This window comes from Ursus americanus, chromosome 12 (assembly GCF_024610735.1).
Source record: "Ursus americanus isolate L20-20 chromosome 12, mUrsAme1.1.p, whole genome shotgun sequence".
Taxonomy (NCBI): Eukaryota; Metazoa; Chordata; class Mammalia; order Carnivora; family Ursidae; genus Ursus; species Ursus americanus.
Window position 1 is genome coordinate 2,837,850 of NC_142138.1, and position 17,956 is coordinate 2,855,805.

Genomic DNA, 17,956 nt, shown 5'->3' on the forward strand with positions numbered 1-17,956 from the left:
TGAAAGGATCTTTTTTCTAAAGAGCAGAGTTTCAAATAACACTTGCTGAGAAAATCACCTTGTGCCCACCGAGGATGAAGCTTCCTTTGTCGTCACCTAAGCTGATGCATACATATCTCTATATTGCTCTGTTTCTGGGCTCTCTTGTTTCATTGATCTTTGTGTTGAATCTTATGTATCTATCAGGGTCTTAATAATTGCAAATTCATAATATACTCTAATATCTAATTTTTTAATTTGGGGGCTCTGTTACCTGTCAGATGTTTTGGGTGGGTTTTTAGAATCCTTTTGGTGAATTTCAAAAGTCCTCTTGAGATCTTTCTTAGACTTGTGTTAAGCCTACATGAATCTGGGTGGACTTGGCATTGTGTTAATATTCAGCCTTCCCGTCCAAAAACATAGTTTGTCTCTCCCCTTTTTTTTTTAAGTCATCTTTTTATATCTCTCAGCAAAGGATGATAGTTGTGAGGTTTTTGTTTTTGTTTTTTTTAATTTCAGGTCACATATCTTTAAGTCTGTTGCTCAGTAGTTGATATTTTTCGTTAGGATTGCAAATGGAATCTCCTTTTATTATGTCTGGTGACTGTTTCCTGTTGGAGTGCACATCCCATTACTAAATTATTCTATGCATTCTAAGTTTAGTTGGTTTTCTTTTAGGTTTTCTAGGCAAATAACAAACACCCTGAGATACCAGGTTGGAGTCCATGGCTTGGTAATGCCTCCGGTCTGCAGGATTGGTGCAGTTCTCACCAGCAGTAGTCGGAGCCCAGGTGTGAGGGTGGAAAGGTGGATGAATGGGTCGAACCCAACCAAGTTCAGGGGTTCCCAAGGCTGGGGCAATAGAAGGGCGAGGGGCAGGGGGCTGAGGGAGCTCACAGGAGAGCTCCCTAGAGTGACCAACTTCAGGGAATAGACCAGAAAGGGCTCGTGTACTGGACAGAAGGGTAGGGCTAGGGACTGGAGGAAGGGAGAGAGCCAGGAGAGGACTATGAGGCCCTGGAATGGGTGCTGGGATGTTAGGTGTGAAAGCTGATGCCTTTGCCGTACAGGGCTGGGCTCCTTAGATCTCCACTTTGCAGTTAAAGACACTGAGGTCTGAGAGCTTGTCACTTGCTTCAAGTCACCCACTGCTAATTGGTGGCATATTGTGTTCTGCTGTGCCTTACCAGCTCACGTTCTGTCCTTATTTTTCAGGTTCACTTTAGAACAGTTGACTGAAAGTAAGGAGAGACAGCAGAAGGGAAAGGAGGCGAGCCCAGCAGAGCAGATAGGAGAGAGAGGGCAGGCTCCTCATGGGCCCCTCAGTTCGCTGCAAAGGGGAGGGGACAGCTGGGCTGCTGGGTCCTCCTGCTGATCCAAGAATTCCCTCAGACAGAACAGCACGCTTCAGGGCCCCGCCCTGTGTGCCCCCCACCCTGCAGTGCACTCTGTGTCCTCCCTCACACACTGTGGCCCTGCCATGTGCTACTGTCCCCCACCACATACTCGTCTCTGGCATACGTCCTGTGTCACCCCCCAACCCCAACACAGCAGCTCATCCCTCTACCAGGGTGTTTATTCCCCATGCTGTGGGTTCCCCAGTATATACATCATGCCCCCACCTTGTTTCTCGTTTGCCTGTGCACACTTGGGGGCCTGCCCTGCACACACACACACACGGCCCCATGACGAGCTGTGTGCCCAGCTCATGCCCGCTTACACTGTGTCTACAGAGTGCATCAGACGGCTTCTGGAAATCTGTGGCCACGCGAGTGCCCAAGGAGCCCCCTGAGATTCGCATCCTCAACCCATACTTCATCCAGGAGGCCGCCTTCACCCTCATCGGACTGCCCTTCAACAATGGCCTCATGGGCCGTGGGGTGAGATAGTGGGGCCCCGGGAGAGGGCAGAGGGGAGCGGGGTCAGAGATGCCTTAGCAGGGGAGGACAGGGTGGCAGGGCGAGGGGCAGGGGGCCTAGCCCTTGGAAATGGAGCTCAGCTCTGGTGAGTGTGGCTAAGGGTGTCAGCCTGACTCGCTCCTCCGGCTGAATTCTGCACCTCCTCCGTCCCCTCCAGAACATCCCGACCCTTGGCAGTGTGGCAGTGACCATGGCACTACACGGCTGTGACGAGGTGGCAGTCGCGGGCTTTGGCTACGACATGAGCACGCCCAACGCACCCCTACACTACTATGAGACCGTGCGCATGGCAGCCATCAAAGAGGTGCCGGGCTGGGCGGGGGACAGTCCCTGGGCAGGGCCGAGGGAAGGGTGCTCCCAGCACAAACCAATGGAAAGGGGCGAGCCAGTGGCTGGGCTGGCTGCCCAGAGCTAAGTTGGGTCACCGGAGGTCCATCCCTGCCTTCAGGTCTCTGATCACCACACGTCCTCTGTGCCCCTGAACCTAGCTCCCCTTCCCCACCCTTCTCTCCCCGACATTCCCTCCCCGGCCCTCCCCCTGCCCTGGTCCTGCACCTGCCTCATCCATGCTCTTCCCAAATGTCGTATGCTCATCCTAGCATGAGCTCACTTCAGTGCAAGTCCTGCCTTCCCCCAGAAGACTTCCGTGTCCCCTCCAGCCACCCAGGGACATTGCGTCTCAATGCTGGGACAGTCCCTGTACCCCTCTGCCCTCCCCTGTGAAGGGAAGCCCTAAAGCGCTGACGCTCTTGATGGCCCAGAATGGCTTCTCCGGTGATCCCTATGTCCAGGGGCCTTCATGTTCAAGAAGCATGCCGGCTCTCCGGGCTGGCAGTCAGCCTCTTCCGACAGCATCTCTGCTTTCACATCCAGAGCCCGTGTAAACCGCTCTTGCAGTCCCCTGCGCTGCTGCCACCAGCCTCCCGCTGACACCAGCCTGGGACCTGCACATCTTGGGCCAGTGCTTTGAGCAGCTTCTCTGCTCCCAGAAGGGGGGCTGGGGTGGAGGGGGTGTTGGAGGACACCTCCCCTCCGTGCAGATCCCTAGTTCTGTGAATGTCAGGGTTCCTATCTCAGCCAGCCCTCCTCCCTGCTCATCGCTTTTTCACACGCCCTCCTCCAACCCAGAGCCCTGTACTCCCTGAAAGCTTCCCCTCCCACCCCCCACCCCCCACCCCCCGCCACGTCCAGTGGGAAACAGGCTGCAGGTGGGACTCCGGCCGCTCCTGCAGGCTCATCCCTCTGCCCTCCTCACTCCCTCACAGCCAGGCTTCCCCCTTCCCCTGCCATGACTCCCACTAAGGTCACCAGTGACTCAGCTCAAGGCTGCCAAATCCAGGGGACACGTGCAAGCCTCATCTTTCCTGACCTCTCAGAAACGCTTTTTATGTTGACCACTCCTTCCTCTTCAAAACTTTTCCTGCTCAGACTTGCGAGTCCGTAGTCTCTGGTATTCCTCTTATTTCACTTGCCAGTCTCTCTCGTTCTCTTCCTCAGCGTCCTTGATTTCGGTCCACCCCAAAAGAGTCAGCATTCACTAGGGCTCCGTCCTGGATGGTCTTCTCACGCTCCACGTTCTCCAGGAGCTTGACATCCCCATCCGTGGCTTGAGTTCCCATCTGTGTGATGTCTTGCGTGTTTTTCACTCAGGCCACCTCAAGCAACGAGAAGTTACTGCGGGAATTTCAGAGAGACTTGGGAAACCAGGCACGGCCTTAGGGCGGGGCCTCCTCTTGCCTGGAATGGGGTTCAGGAGTGGGGGGCCCGTCCCGGGTCCAGGACAGCTGCAGACTGTCTGATGCCATCCCCCTCAGCAGTGGTTCCAGGCCAGCCCCCTTGTTGCCAGGAGCCCACTGGTCTTTCCATCTGTGTCTCTTCATGTATCTTCCTGCTTGTTTGGCCCCCGCCTGCACCCACTCTGAACCACTAGCATGGCTTTTACCTGTCTCCTGGCTTGTTTCCTTGTGTCTTTGGTCTCTTACCTACTCCTTTTATGTGAACTTGGTGCCAGAGTTCCGGGCAGAGGGTGAGAGGCTGGAGCCAGCTGTGCCGCAGCGAGGAGTCTGGACGGGACTCTGAAGGCCGGGAGGAGCCACGGGAGGGTTTTAGGCTGTAGGTTAGCGTGCAGTAGGTCACTGTGGCTGCAGCAGGAAGCAGAGCGGCACGAGGCAGAGATCGAACCAGCTGGCGGGATGTCCCTGCAGTCTAGGCGGGAGATGAAGACTCCTGACCAGGAACTGTGCAGAGGTGATGAGAAGACAGAGAAAGAGACCGAATTTTCAATCAGTGGGGCCTGGGCTTGCCTCAGTGCAGGAAGGAGGGAGAAGGACTGCACCTTCCCTAAAGCCCTCTGGTGGAGCCTGTTCCCTTTCTTCTTTGGCATGCCAGATCTCAGTTTCCGGGCCAAACCGGCTCCCATGCCGTTATCCTCTGAAACTGGCTGGCTGAAGGCTCATGGCATTGGCTGCACCCCCTCCACTCAGGGTGCTGGGGACTTCACGCTATGAGATCAAATGGCCTGGATTTAGAACCTGGCTCTGTACCTTCCTTTGCTTCCCAGTAAGAGGGTAATGATAGCACCCGCCCCTAGGTTTGGGGAAGATTAGATGTGATAATGTGTAAAAAAACAAAACAAAAACAAAAACACCTGGCACATAGTAAGCATTCATAAATGTTAGCTCTTACTCTTAGTGTTTTATCCGTACTTATCACCGTTCCCTCCCAATGTCCTGGACGAGGATTCACTGGAAATGCCAGTGCCTGGGTTTGGGATCCCTGCTGTCACCTTGAGTGTCTACAGGAAGCAAGTGAACCGTTCGGCACCCTGGCCCCAGCACTGCTTCCCTCTGCTCGGCCCATGGGCCCATTCTCCAAGCCCAGCAGGACGGGGCGGGCGGTGGAGACAAGTGGAGCAAGGGTTGCGTGCTGGGGGATATACAAGGGATGTCAAAGGAGTTCGGAGAGGAGACAGAGCGAAAGTAGGGAGGAGTTAGGAAGGTGCGGGTCGTGGAGACCAAGGGAGCGGCGTTCAGGGACTGTCCGCCACGTCAGGCGCTGTTGAGAAGCCCAGTGAGAGGAGCACTGGGAAACTGCCAGTGGCTGCTCCGGCGAGGGGGCCCCGCGGACGGTGGGGAGAGCAGCGTCGAAGGCCAGTGGCTGAGCAGGGAGGAAAGGCAGTGCAGAGAGGCAGGCATGGTGCCCAGCACGTGCTCCCGGGAAGCGGGCACGAGGAGGAGCCGCCGCTCGCTCAAGGCCGACCGGGCTCACACAGAACTGGGCGGCCCCGTGGAGAAACGGGCTGGAAATGTCCGTGTTGTGAGCATGGCTGCCGGTTCAGACCCGCGGCCGGCAGGGAGAGGCTCGATCGCCCAGGGAACCAGTAGCGTTCAAAGCGCAGGCGGTCGGGGCAGCACCCGTGTTTAATGGCTGGGTGAAGGGTGAGGAGCCAGAGATGAAGACAGGAAAAGAGCTGTCGGAAGGACGGCTGCATCCCAAATCGGGTCCTGCTGAGGCTGGGGACCCAGGCGAGCCAGAATGCTGCCCCAGCTCATAGACGGTGTAGACAGCACAGTGTAGACAGCTCTGGCAAGCTCCCATGCGATGTGCATGGAAGGCATTCCCTGGTCCAAAAGGCTTGCAGCCCAGGGCCAGCCTGTTTGTTTACTGTTTTCTTATGGACACTGTCAAACATAGTCATAAATGTAGAAAATACTGTATCATGAACTCTCGTGCACCTGTCCCCCACCTCCTCAGTTGCCGGCCCGTGGCCAGCGCACATCTGTTCTTCCTCTCGTGCACCCCTCCCCACTGACTATTTGGATACGTCTCAGATATCCTGTCATTCCAACCATAAATAATTTCAGTAACTTTCTCTAAAAGATAAGAACTTTTTAAAAATTACCACAATACCATTATCACACCTAAAAATTTTAATAATTCCTTAATAGCATAAAAAATGTCCAGTCTCGGGGTGCCTGGCTGGCTCAGGAAAGCATGAAACTCTTAGTCTCGGGTTCATGAATGCCCCCACGATGGGTGTAGAGATTAGTAAAAATAAGTAAATAAGCTTTTTAAAAAAGTCCAGTCTTCCACTGATCTTTCAACCATTGACTCTCATGGGTGTTCTTGAAACTAACCCGTCGGATTGATTGCTTCTTCCTGGGGGTGACGAAGGGGAGGCACAAGGAAAGAGCAGTGTAAGTTTACCCATTTGTTCGGGTCCTGGCCCCGCCATTCCTCCAAGCCTCTGTGTTCTTACCCACAACATCTGATTTCATTTGGCACGTCTTTATTGAGCACCTACTGTGTGCCAAGCAGGTGCGTACAAACCACGAAGAGGCTGTCCCCTTTCCCTGAGTCCGTCAGTCGTCCTTTTTCACTCTCTGAGGGACTAGCCACGAGAGCCTCCTGTTGCCAGTACTGGGGATAGGAGAGAGCCTGAGCCTGGGTGCAGTCATCACCCAGGAAAGCCCCAGAAGGCGGCATCTTCCCTCTAATTTCCACATTCACAGAAAGGCAAGCCTCTTGTCCTTAGACCCCCTGGCTCGTCTGATCTGGGAGGCAGGATTTCATCAGCCTGGAGGCCGCGTTGCATCAGGCCGGAGGATGACTAAGCCACCGCACGCAGTTCTCCTTCCAGCAGGGCGCACCCCCCGGGCCTGGGCCAGCTCTCACTGACTCACATGGCCCACCCTCAGGGTGTCTAGGACCCAGGTGCCCTGGACACACTGCCGGACAAGGAGGTGACGTCTGTGGGAACAGGGTCGGAAGGCCTCCGTCTTCGAAGACTTGGAAGAAGAGGAGAGGCCGAGTTCTCATAGGGCGGGGAAAGGGTTCTGGGAAGGGAGGAGGGTGAGCAGATTTCCCACAGTCGCAGAGCATCGGGAGCGTGGCGGGTAGAAGAGAGCACCGAACGCCACTCATCCCTTCCCTGTGCCTTCTTGCCTTTCAGTCCTGGACGCACAATATCCAGCGAGAGAAAGAGTTTCTGCGGAAGCTGGTGAAAGCACGTGTCATCACTGACCTAACCAGCGGCATCTGAGGCGGGCCCGCACATGGCCACGGAGGTCCTGGCACTGCCAGGAGGAAGCAGTAGCCACCGCCACCTGCTCACTTCACTGGCCTCGGTCCGGCTCTGCCTGGAAAGTGCAGGAGTCTTCAGACCCAGGGAAGGACGGTGCCAAGTGGCCCCAGGGGTGGTGAGCCTGGGGAGAGCGGCCAGAGCTGTGTCTGCCCGGAGGCCAGCCTCAGAGACCAGCACTTAGCCTCATTCTCAGCCTGGGTCCTTGAAGCCAGTGGGCCAGGAGGCCAACGCCCAGGCCAGGAGGCCAGTGCCCGTGCCCGGCGGGCCCAGCATGCAGGAAGTGGACATCAGGCAGCGAGGCTGCTGCTGGAATCATTTCTCCAATCAGTGTTTGGTGTATTATCATTTTGTGAATTGGGGGAGGGGGGAGGGGAGGGATAATTTATTTTTAAATAAGGTTGGAGATGTCAAGTTTGGTCCACTTGCCATGCAGAAAGAGGCCCACTAGGAGGCCCGTCGGGGAATGGTACCAGTGGGCTCCCTGTAGAATGGGGGTGCCGTGACCAGCCTGTGCCCTGCTTGGGGCTAGAGGGAGGTGGGCAGGATCTCATGCCAGCTCCCTCCAGCTCATGACACTGTTTGGCCTTTCTTGAGGAGAAGATGGGGTATTCCCATTCACCAGCCCGTAACGACCCCACAGGGAAACCCTGGAGCCATCATTTAAGCCAACAAGACAGACCCTGGGTTAAGCAAAGAGAACTTCAAAGCTCGGGAGGCAAGGCCTGGCCTAGCCTGATGGGAATGGCCCCCCTCCCCAGCCACAGCTGATCCATAGGACAGTGCCCCAGCCTGGGCTGACCAGCTTGGCAACTGCTCTGGATTTCAGCAATGAGACTGTCAGGTTCTTGGGTTCTGCCTTTAGCCTGGACCAGAGGGAAGTGAGGCTCAAGGACCGTACCCAGGCTGTGGCAGCCATCCCGGGCAGCCATCCTGGAAGCAATAAAGCTCTTCCCCGAATCAGGCCTCCTCTTGCTTTCTGTGACTCTCCTGAAGAAGCAGGACCCTGGGGCCTCAGCAACTACATTAAACCCAAGGGCCATCTCTCTAGCCCCCAAAAATTCCTGGGTCCCTTTCTCTTCTCCTGTCAGCTGCAGGACCTGGGGAGCCACCTGGGGGCCTTCTGAAGCCTCTCCCATCCCACACAGTCCCGCACCCTCTTTGCCTTCAGAGAGGCAGACCAGAGGTATGAGGGCATGCCCCAGAGTCTACCCTACCCTGAAGGAGCCAGAGGGCAGGGGGTTGAAGTCCACGGCCCTAGGACAGCACTCCCAGAGCCCCAGTTCTGTGAGGAAAGAGATTCCTGCAAGCATAGGAAAGTATGTGCAGAGCCCCCGACAGAGAGAGGCTCACAGGCCACACTTGTTCCTGACACCCCGGGCTGAGTTCTGGAGAGACTGCCCCACCCCCACCCAGAGGACAAAGGCACACCCTCTCCCCACAGCCCCCCCTCTAACCCACGCAGAACAGGAAAGCAGAGCCTAGCTCTAGGCACCCCAGGTGAGCCTGGGAAAGGACACCCCCACCCGAGAGCCCTAGAATCTGATCTCTCCCCTCCCACCATCCCCAGGCAGGCCTGAGATGGGGGCAAACACACACCTGCATCTGAGGCCAGAGCTGCCTCTGTGGCAGCAAGTGAGGCTGGCTGGCCCCCTTACCTCTCGCCTGCCATCCCAAGGGCCACCAGCGTCCCACATGCCCCCTTACTGCTGTGCTTTGTCCTCAGGCAGAAGCCGGCTCCACTGAGGGGAAAGCAAGGCCCTGACTGAGGGACAGGCACACCCAGAACTCCCTTGGGATGCTGCTGGAAACAGGGCACGACTCCAGTGCACACTGTAGTCTACGGGCACGGCGCCCCCTGGAGTTGTACGGGGCCTAGGCTGCAGGCCTACAAGAGGCGGCCATGGCCAATAAAGCCCCAGGCTGCAGGAAGCAGCAGAGAGGAGCTACTCACTGCTCTGTCCCCTGTCCCACAGGGGTCCTGTCAGGCCTGTGGACAGCCCCCCCCCCCCCCGCCAGCAGTGTTCTGCGGTCCGGCTTCCACTGCACAAACGTGCCCTCACAAAGCTGTAGTGCTCGGCGCTGGCCATACACCAGACTGACGTGTGCAAGCTGGAAAACCTGCACGTGCCCACCCCAAGATTCTGATTCAGGTCTGGGGTGGCGCCCAGATGTGGGTGGTTTTTAAAGGTCCCCAGGAGATTCTGATGCAGAGACAAGGTACAGCTGGTCCACACACGTCCCCTGAGCACTTCCATCCCCACCCACAGCTCCCTGTTGTCAGCCGGTCGACAGTTCCCGAGTTGCCGTCTTCAGCCCAGCTCTCTCCACTGGGCTCGGGCTACAGAGTCAGCTACGTCCCGAACATCGCCACGAGGGTGATCCCCAGGTCCTTCCAACTCCACGCGTCCAACGCTGAACTTGGGAGCTCCTGTCTCCAACTTGTCCTCCTCCAGGGAGCCCCAGCGGCCAGCAACAGCCCTCCACCTGGCCACCCAGGCCCAAAGCACGCCGTTGTCTGTCCTTACATCCCATGCAATCTTCATCCCATCCAGTCAGGCACCATCTGAGTTTTCAAGAAGGTGTGGTCTGTAAGCCCTTGCGGCCCTCTGCTCACCCCACATCTCTGCCTAGGACTCCTCTCTCCCCAGCAGCCTCCTTACGTCTCTCCCAGACCAGCCAGTCACTGCAACATGTGTCTGGTCGCACCATTCTCCTGCCTGAAACCCTTCAGTGGTCCCCAGCGCCACTGGTATAAAGTCCACACTCCCTAGTATGACACACAGGAGCCGGCCTTTCCCTACCTCTGTCCGCGTTACTCAACCCGCACCTCACCCGCCACACTGCTGTAATCAGGCCCCTGAAATACTACCCCTCCAGCTCCTACCTCAAAGCCTCCGTGCATGTGTTTCTCCTCTGTGACCCTCCCTTCTTCAGCCCGGGCACCCGCTCCTACCAGCGTGGCCCCGGCGGTGCCCGGGGAGCACAGGGCTTGCCGGGCGGGTGGCAGGGTGGCTGGAGCGGGCTCGGGCCTCCAGAGCCCCAGCGCAGCGCCTCACCGACCGGACAAGTTCCGTGGGTCGACTCGGAGAAGAAGCTAGCGGTGGGCCAGATAGCGGAGAGCAGCCACGGCGGGTCGGCCAGCGGGGACCCCGGAGACTGCACCAATCTCAGGGCCCACCGCCGAGACCGGCCTGTCCCCTCCCTCCCCACCCTCCGCCCAGCCTCCCGACTCCCTACTTCGCGTGTCTCCAAACTCCGAACGCCCAGTTCCCGCGGCTCTCCGCTGCCCGGGTTCTCCGCTCTGCGTCCCAGGGTCCCTGCCCAGCATCTTCTCCTCCCAGCCCAGCTCGGGGGACCTAGCTAGCCCGGGGGGACCAGATCCCAGCAGGTGGAGCGGCCAGGTGAGCCCTGAAAGGTGAGGTTGGGCGGGGGCGCTCCGGGCCCCACCCCGGGATCCGGTGACGCCGGGGCTGGAATTTGACACCGGATGGCGGCGGGCATGAGGCTGCTGAGGGATGGAGTTGGGCCCGGCCCCCAGACACAGCCCACGGGCTCCGCCAGCAGCAGGTCCCTCGGGCCCCAGCCCTCCCTGTGTCCCGGACCCAGAGCCCTGCACTGCGGTAAGCCGACCTGTTGGCCCACCCCGTCCCAGCCCTGGGGCTAGGGGGAGCGGGCAGGATCGTTCCCCTCCACTCCTTTCTCACATCCTCCCTCTCCTGAGCCGGAGGCACAGCTCTCCGCCCCTCCCAGCCCCCTCAGTCCCCCTGCCGCTGGTCGGACTGCACTAGCCCGCTGTAATGTGAGGCTCCCGCTGCCGCTACAGGGCGCAGACTGGCTGCCAAGGCCACGCTTTGGCTAAAAGAGGCGCTGCCAGGTGCACCGCCCTGGGCATGAGCCTTTTAAGCTTCGGGGGAAAGCCCAGCACTGGTCCCAGGAAAGGTGCCTAGAAGAACACAGAGGAGGACCCCTGTGGTGAGTATTCAGCTGGCAGGCGGGGAAGCAAGGACTGGAGGACCAAGTGGCCCCCAGCCTTCCAGGAGGGAGACTGGGCCTGACCTGCCTCCACGAGACCTGCTCCTGAGCTCCCCCCAGCACAGGGGGTCGCTGAGGCTGCCTGGCCCGGCCTTCCCTCCAACAATGAGAACAGTCACTAGCCTGGCCCCTCAAGGCCTGATTCATTTAGCAGAGCACACCTGGCCCTGGAGGCGCACACTGGGGAGGCCTGGGGAGGTCTGGTTCACAGGTATGCAGACGTTCTGCGTGCTAAGGGGTGGGTGGGGGTGGACGCTGACAACTGGGACCCAAGGGCAGACCAGCTCTAGGGCCCCAGGGGGGTGGGCATTCCATTGGGAATGCCAACCGGGGTGGGTTCACCAAAGGGTTGGTGGGGCTCAGGAAGGCTGGCTCCTGGGGGAAACTTAGAGAAGCAGGACCAGGCTGCAGACCCACAGGAAGCTGGAAGGGAGCCAGACCTGGACCAACTCTCCAAGACCAGGTTGAAGTGGAGGCCTGGCTGGCCCTCCTGGGAGTTGCTCAGGCCTGAGTCTATTTGAGCGCAGCCAAAAGCCCACCCCCCCCTTTGAGTCTGCAGGCTGAGCAATGCTGCCCCCTGGTGGCCACAGGGAGCCATGCCCATGCCCTATGTTAGAGGGCCCATCAGCCCCCGACATCGGCGGGCCCTTGAGGGACATCTGTGGTGAGAAAAGAGAACTCTGGCGGCTGTGGGTCCAGACAGAGCTCACAGAGAAGCAAGGTGCAGCAGCGCTGGGTGGGCCACACCGGCTGAGGCCGGGGCGTCGCTGACATCAGACAGGTCAACAGCAAGTGCCTTAAATCTTCTCTAGACTGCATCTTCCTCCTCTGTGACATGGAGACAAAGCTCTCTGTAGGACCAAGCGTGTCCAACTACTCCCTTCTCCAACTGCTCCTGGCAGCTCCAGGCCAGCAGCACAGGGCAGGAAGGTCCTGGGGAAAGAGCCCTTGGGATGTTAGGCAGTGGCAGAGCTTCTCTGAGTCTAATTTGCTCAGGTGGAAAATGAGGATTATGCCACCTACCTCGTGGAGTTGTGAGGACTGAAAGAGGGGCAGGTGCGAAGCACCCACACATAGTAAGGTTCTCAATGCAGTTACTTCTCCTCCTGGGTTGAGTCCAGCTATCCGAGCCCCTTGTACTTCGTCTGGAGACACTGAAGTGGAGGGATGACCTCAAAGGATAACTCACCTCTCAATGTTCCAAGCTGCCTCAAGAGGAGGGTGGGGGGAACAGGTCAACTACGGCTGATGGGCGCTCCTGGTATTGACAGAGATGGAGCCCGGATGTGGAAGCCCTTCTGTGCTGCCCCACTGGCCCCAGCCTAGGCGGCAGGTGAGTGGTTCTCCCAGTGACTGCCACCTGGAATTGAGGAAAGGTGGTTCGATCGGGGAGGCAGCGCAGGAAGAAGTAGAGGACATGGTCAAGGAGGGCCCAGGGGTAAGGAGGAAAGTCAGTGATCTCTCCCCTGGGCTCCGAGGCAGCGGACCCACAATCCTCCAACCTAAACTCTTTGGGAACTCCCCCAGCCAACTAAGCGCCCGTCGTCTCTCTGCTCCCCGCTGTCCCAGCCTTTCCTGCGCTCCCTCCACCCCGAGCCGACCTGGGTGCCCTATTCCTCCCTGAGGCTCCACTTCTGTGTCCGCGCAGCCTGCCCTGTGGCCAACCCTGGCCGCTCTGGCCCTGCTGAGCAGCGTCGCCGAGGCCTCCCTGGGCCCCGCGCCCCGCAGCCCCGCCCCGCGCCTCGGCCCCGCTCCGGCCCCGGCCCCCTCCACCGGCCACCTGCCGGGTAAGTGAGAGGGCGAGGGGGAGGCGCGGGGCGGGGCTGGCCCGGGACCCCGACTTTGACTCCGTCTCCTTGCAGGGGGCCGCGCGGCCCGCACGTGCAGCGGAAGAGCCCGGCGGCCGCCGCCCCAGCCGCCCCGGCCCGCACCCCCGCCGCCCGTGCCCTCGCCCGCGCCACCCCGCGGAGGCCGCGCGAGCCGGGGGAGCCGCGCGCGGGCGGCGGGGGCGCGGGGCTGCCGCCTGCGCTCGCAGCTGGTGCCGGTGCGCGCGCTGGGCCTGGGCCACAGCTCCGACGAGCTGGTGCGTTTCCGCTTCTGCAGCGGCTCGTGCCGCCGCGCGCGCTCCCCGCACGACCTCAGCCTGGCCAGTCTGCTGGGCGCCGGGGCGCTGCGGCCGCCGCCGGGCTCCCGGCCCGTCAGCCAGCCGTGCTGCCGCCCCACGCGCTACGAGGCGGTCTCCTTCATGGACGTGAACAGCACCTGGAGGACCGTGGACCGCCTGTCGGCCACTGCCTGCGGCTGCCTGGGCTGAGGCCTCGCTCCAGGGCTTGGCGGACTGCACCCTCGCCCGCGGCCCCTCGCACCCGGGGCCCTCCCGCGGGAGAGCCCGAGGGAGGGCCGGGGGCCGCAGCTGGGCGAGTGATGGCCCTGAGCCCTCGAGAGATGGAGGGACGACTGACCTGCCGCCCCAGGTCCTCACCCTGCCAGTCCCAGCTCTGCAGACACCAGACACCTCCGCTGCGGAGAACTCAGGACCCGCTTCTCACAGACTCTGGCACTGACTCAGCCACGGACCCAGGACTCCTCCTCCGGAGAACCCAGCACTGCCGGAGATCCCAAGCCTCAGCCCAGGCCCTGGGGGCCGGGAATCGGAGGAGACACACTGCAGTTGCCTTGCCCACCGGGCCTGTACGCACTCGTGGGAGCTGGACCCCTATTTATTATTCCTAAGTTATTTATTTACTTCCGTGGTTTGTCGGATCCTTTCCTGAGCAGTAGGACTGGCTGGGTAAGAGCAGCTGGATGGGGAGCCTGCCCTGGCCATCCCCCTCACTTCAGGCTGACTCTGCAATCACAGGCCTGGCCTGGATTTTCCCTCACTTGCCTCCACCCAGCAGCTCTAGGACATGGGGCATGGAATACAGGCAGAGTGGGTAGCACAGGTGTGTTCTCCAGTCCCGACAGGCCAGCTCACAACCCCCCTGCACGGTTGCCAGCACTTGGGACCTGGAGTTACAGGTGGAGAGAACCCTACCCTTGTCACGTCAGGCATTCTGGGGGCTTCAGTCAATGTGTAATGACACAGAGAACCACACATTGCCCCATCCCATGGTCACTCATCTATGTCCTACCCTCTAGGGCACCCTGACAGGTGCATACACTGCCTCTGCTTGTAGACAATCCAGCGTGGACAGCTCACTGCCCACACTCCATGAAGCAGCCCAGGACAAAAGAGCATCTGAAAAGGCTGCCGGTGGGGACGGAGGTGCAGCTGGTTTCGTGGGAATGAAGCAGAGAGCATCAAAGGAAATAAAGGGGCAGGAAAGGACTGAGGGCCCCCCAGAGGGACCCGCATTTTGAGTGATGAACAAGGATATTCATTCGACAAATATTTATTAATTACCTATTATATGTCAGACACTAGACACCAGAGATACAGAAGTGAAAGGGACATGATCCCTGCCCTTATGCTTAACTCAGGAGAGACAGACAATAAATAATTATGTAAGTTCAGTTTGACAGATACTATGAAAAAGGACAAGAAGCTAAGAGGTACATACCTGCAACTGGAAGGAAGGGAGGGTTAGTGCCGACTCTGGCCTTCCACAGTGTCCCCGAATCATCTCTCAAAAGTCAGTGCAATCCCTCTGAGCTTTCCCGCATGTCCCTGTGAAAGCCTGTTTCCTGGGTCCTGTGAATTTGTCCAATATGATGTTCTCTGGAAATAAGATGAGAGCCTGTGTTTGGAAAGGATGCCAAGTCTGAGGAACCATGGGGCGTGCAGAGGGGCTGCCGGGAGGAAGGGATATGCTGGTCTGGAGCTGAGGAGAGCTGGGCTGGAGGTTGGCAGCTGTGAGCACAAGGGCAGTAGCTGCAGCCAGGTGTGCCTGAGGGCACCGTGGGAGGGAGCCGGCTGAGGGCGGGGACCCTCGGGCATCTGCCACTGCTAACCAAAATTCCTTCCAAACTGTCGAAGTGCCTGGCTGCTTGGGCACCTGTGCCCCCTTCACCCAGGCGAGAGTGAGGAACAGGCCAAAGTGAGGGCTGTGTGCATTCTGGGTCAAGAAGGAGAAACAGGTCTGTGCTTCCACTCTTTGGTGTTCACTGCCCCAGTTCCGGGTGCTCCCCAAACTCTAGTGCTCTCACACTGCCTTCAAACACCCCTTCGCCCCCTCTCTCTGCTTCCAGACTGATTCAGTCTCCAGCCCTTCCCACCCCACCCGAAGAAAATGGCACCAGTGCCATATAGTTTGCAGATGCCTCATGGAGGCCTGGGCCCTGGCCCTGGTTGAGGATGAAGGGGGAAACCCGTCAAGCAGGGTCATTGGGCCCAGGAAGCCCCTGCTGGAAAGACTTGAAAACCTGGCCTAGCCCCCAGGCCCTGCCCTTCAGTGGTCATCTCTGCTCTTAGAGCCACTTAAAGGAGACAGAAGGACCCAAGCCAAAGGTGTTGGCTCTCAACAGTCCTGATTGCCAGTCCTTGAGCAAGTAGGGTCCCTCCAACTCAAGGCTGCATTCTGGGCCCAGAGAGATTGTGCCCAACATCTCACAAAGTCCCAGATGAAACAGTACCTTCTCTAAGAAGAACACGGTCCCACAAGAACCCAAAACCCTCTTTAAAAAAAAATAAATAAATAAAGCCACTTTCCCCCAAAAGAACAAGCTCCAGAGCTGCCGTTCTCTGCCTACAACTTAGCAGGGGTCACTGGCACATGACCTCACCAGGCGGAGCACTTTCCACTCCCAGGAGCCACAGGTGGTTCTGGTATCTCCAGTCTTTTTTTTTTTTTTTTTTTTTTTTTTTTTTTAGATTTTATTTATTTATGTGACAGAGCACAAGCAGGCAGATGGAGAGGGAGAAGCAGGCTCCCCACTGAGCAGGGAGCTTGATGTGGGGCTCGATCCCAGGATCCTGAGATCATGACCCAAGCTGAAGGCAGACGCTTAACGGACTGAGCCCCCCAGGCGCCCCTGGTAGCTCCATTCTTGACCACAGTCTTTGTTTCATATTTGCAAAATACACTGCCCGTCTGAGTGGTCTTCCCAGAACCAAGGCATGGTCTCCTCCAGAAGGCTATCAAGTCGCCACCTCTTGTAAGATGGAAAACTACAGGCGGCTGTGAAATGGCAGCTTTTCCAGCCGCAGGGAGCACCCGAAACTTCCCTTTCCATTTGGTTCATGCAGGAATCGATCGAGGTGTGGGGTTCCATGTGCTGCCGCCTGCACTTGCCAATGGCTTTCCTCCTCTCTTGTCCAAGGATGGCCCTATTTCCCCTGCGACAGAGTGTATGTGCACTGGCCGACTCACTGAGGTCTCATCTGGGAAAGGAGAGGCTGTGTAGAAAGCTCAGGGATCAGAGAAAAGATCTAGGACCATCTGCACCACGTGACGTCACCTTTCTGGTTCACAGGAGTGGTTCTTAACCTGCTCTGGGGTTGTAGAGTCCTTAGGGAATCTGATGAAAACCAGGGGTTCTCTCCCTGCATCCCCAAATGATGAAAAGACCACTCCTTCAATTTATCCTACATCCTACAGATAGTTTTTTCTAAAATGCAAATTCAATCATCACTGCCCATTTGAAACACCACTTAAGGTTTGTCGAATGACTAGGGGCACCTGGGTGGCTCAGTCGTTAAGCGTCTGCCTTCAGCTCAGGGCCTGATCCCAGGACCCTGGGATAGAGCCCCGCATCGGGCTCCCGGCTCTTTTGGGAGCCTGCTTCTTCCTCTCCCATTCCCCCTGCTGTGTTCCCTCTCTCGATGGCTGTCTCTCTCTCTCTCTGTCAAATAAATAAATAAAATCTTAAAAAAAAAAAAAAAGATTTGTTGAATGACTAGATTCCCACTAGGTTTTGCTTCCACGCTAATCGAGCCCCCCTCCTCACCCATTTCTCTCTATTCTTCAAGCCCAGACCAAGTTTCTCCTCCTCAGGGAAGCCTACACTCACCTTCTTCAGCCTCAGCAGCTATTGCCAATGTCTGCTTCCTCCACAGAATACAAGTACAGAGGTCCTCCTTGCCCTTTTGATTATTTTTTGCCCTGCTGGGATAGCTGGCAAGGGTTAATAAAAGGACGGAGCACCTGGCTGGCTCAGTTGGAAGAACACGTGACTCTTGATCTCAGGGTTGTGAGTTTGGGCCCCACGTTTGGGTGTAGAGATGACTTAAATAAACTTTAAAAATAAGAGTTAATATAAGGACAAGTGGAAGTGTGAGGAGTAGGGGCTGCTGGGGTCTGAGGCTGACCAGATCTGTGGCTGGTCTCTGCTACACTAGCTGTGTGTCCCTGGACAAGAAAAGCTCAACTTCCTCAACCTGTTTCCTCATCTGAAAATGGTGACTAAAAAACCCACCTCAGAGTTGTCGGGAGAATCTGACCAAGGTATGCAAAGTACTGCTTGTTCCTAGCACTTAAAGGTGAGCTATTCTTATTCTAATTACTCATCAAGAGAAGTTGCTTATAAGCACCTTAGGAAATTCTCCGAGTACTGTCCATGGTATGTGGTTTCCTGGTTGCTCTCTGGGCATTCCGGAGAGCCGTCCTTTTTTATTCCTGGGGCACGCCAAGCCCCCTTCCTTCTTAGGGCGGTGCTGGTGCCTTCTGCCCAGGCCGCCCCCTTCCTGGGCCCCAGGAGGCGCCGGCAGCGCGGCACCAGAGTGACCTGTTTCTCCCCGCCAACCCCCAACACACACCTTATCCTCTAGCCTGCATTCCCAGCTCCAACCGCCGGCCCCTTCAGTCACATCCTCCTAGGGAGCAGCTCATCAGCGCCTCCCGCGGGTCTGCCCCTGTCGCCGGCAGTAGGTCTGGGGTCCGCGGGGCTCCGCGCGTCCCCAGCCCACGTGCTCCCAACCTCTGCCGCAAGGCGCCGCCCTCCCGCTAGGCGCAATGCGGACTACGTTTCCCAGGGTACACAGCGGCGGGGCCTTGGCTCAGCG

General features: G+C 58.1%; 2 protein-coding genes and 1 long non-coding RNA gene across 10 annotated transcripts in view; 2 read left to right on the top strand and 1 right to left on the bottom strand.

Moving 5' to 3' along the window:
* ST3GAL3 (ST3 beta-galactoside alpha-2,3-sialyltransferase 3) overlaps window positions 1–7,957 on the top strand; it is a 183,107-nt gene extending 175,150 nt beyond the window's left edge. For 3 of the 8 annotated variants that reach the window (XM_087865806.1, XM_045799760.2, XM_045799762.2), the window contains 3 exons: window positions 1,713–1,859; window positions 2,056–2,202; window positions 6,850–7,955. In XM_087865806.1, coding sequence (XP_087721932.1) covers window positions 1,713–1,859; window positions 2,056–2,202; window positions 6,850–6,939 — 384 coding nt within the window. In that variant the 3' untranslated portion in view covers window positions 6,940–7,955. Of the gene's footprint in view, window positions 1–1,712; window positions 1,860–2,055; window positions 2,203–3,201; window positions 3,331–6,849 lie in introns of all 8 variants that reach the window. The other 5 variants (XM_087865804.1, XM_087865805.1, XM_087865807.1 and 2 more) reach the window with 4 other exon arrangements.
* Window positions 3,275–17,872, bottom strand: LOC123793642 (uncharacterized). Its single transcript, XR_006780042.2, has 4 exons — window positions 17,711–17,872; window positions 14,577–14,734; window positions 12,203–12,373; window positions 3,275–4,135 (listed from the first exon to the last, which is right to left on the bottom strand). It is a non-coding gene; the product is annotated as an uncharacterized LOC123793642 (long non-coding RNA).
* Window positions 12,287–13,747, top strand: ARTN (artemin). The gene is made up of 3 exons (XM_045799464.2): window positions 12,287–12,346; window positions 12,662–12,800; window positions 12,876–13,747. Exons 1-3 carry the CDS (start codon window positions 12,287–12,289, stop codon window positions 13,325–13,327), a joined length of 651 nt encoding a protein of 216 aa, XP_045655420.2. The 3' UTR covers window positions 13,328–13,747.
* Window positions 17,873–17,956: the final 84 nt, after the last annotated feature.

Excerpts from the sequence above, each read along its gene's own strand:
- ARTN (XM_045799464.2), top strand. The coding sequence starts at position 12,287 with ATGGAGCCCGGATGTGGAAGCCCTTCTGTGCTGCCCCACTGGCCCCAG. Across the intron at positions 12,347-12,661 it reads GGCCCCAGCCTAGGCGGCAG|CCTGCCCTGTGGCCAACCCT; the intron begins GTGAGTGGTTCT and ends GTGTCCGCGCAG. Across the intron at positions 12,801-12,875 it reads CTCCACCGGCCACCTGCCGG|GGGGCCGCGCGGCCCGCACG; the intron begins GTAAGTGAGAGG and ends GTCTCCTTGCAG.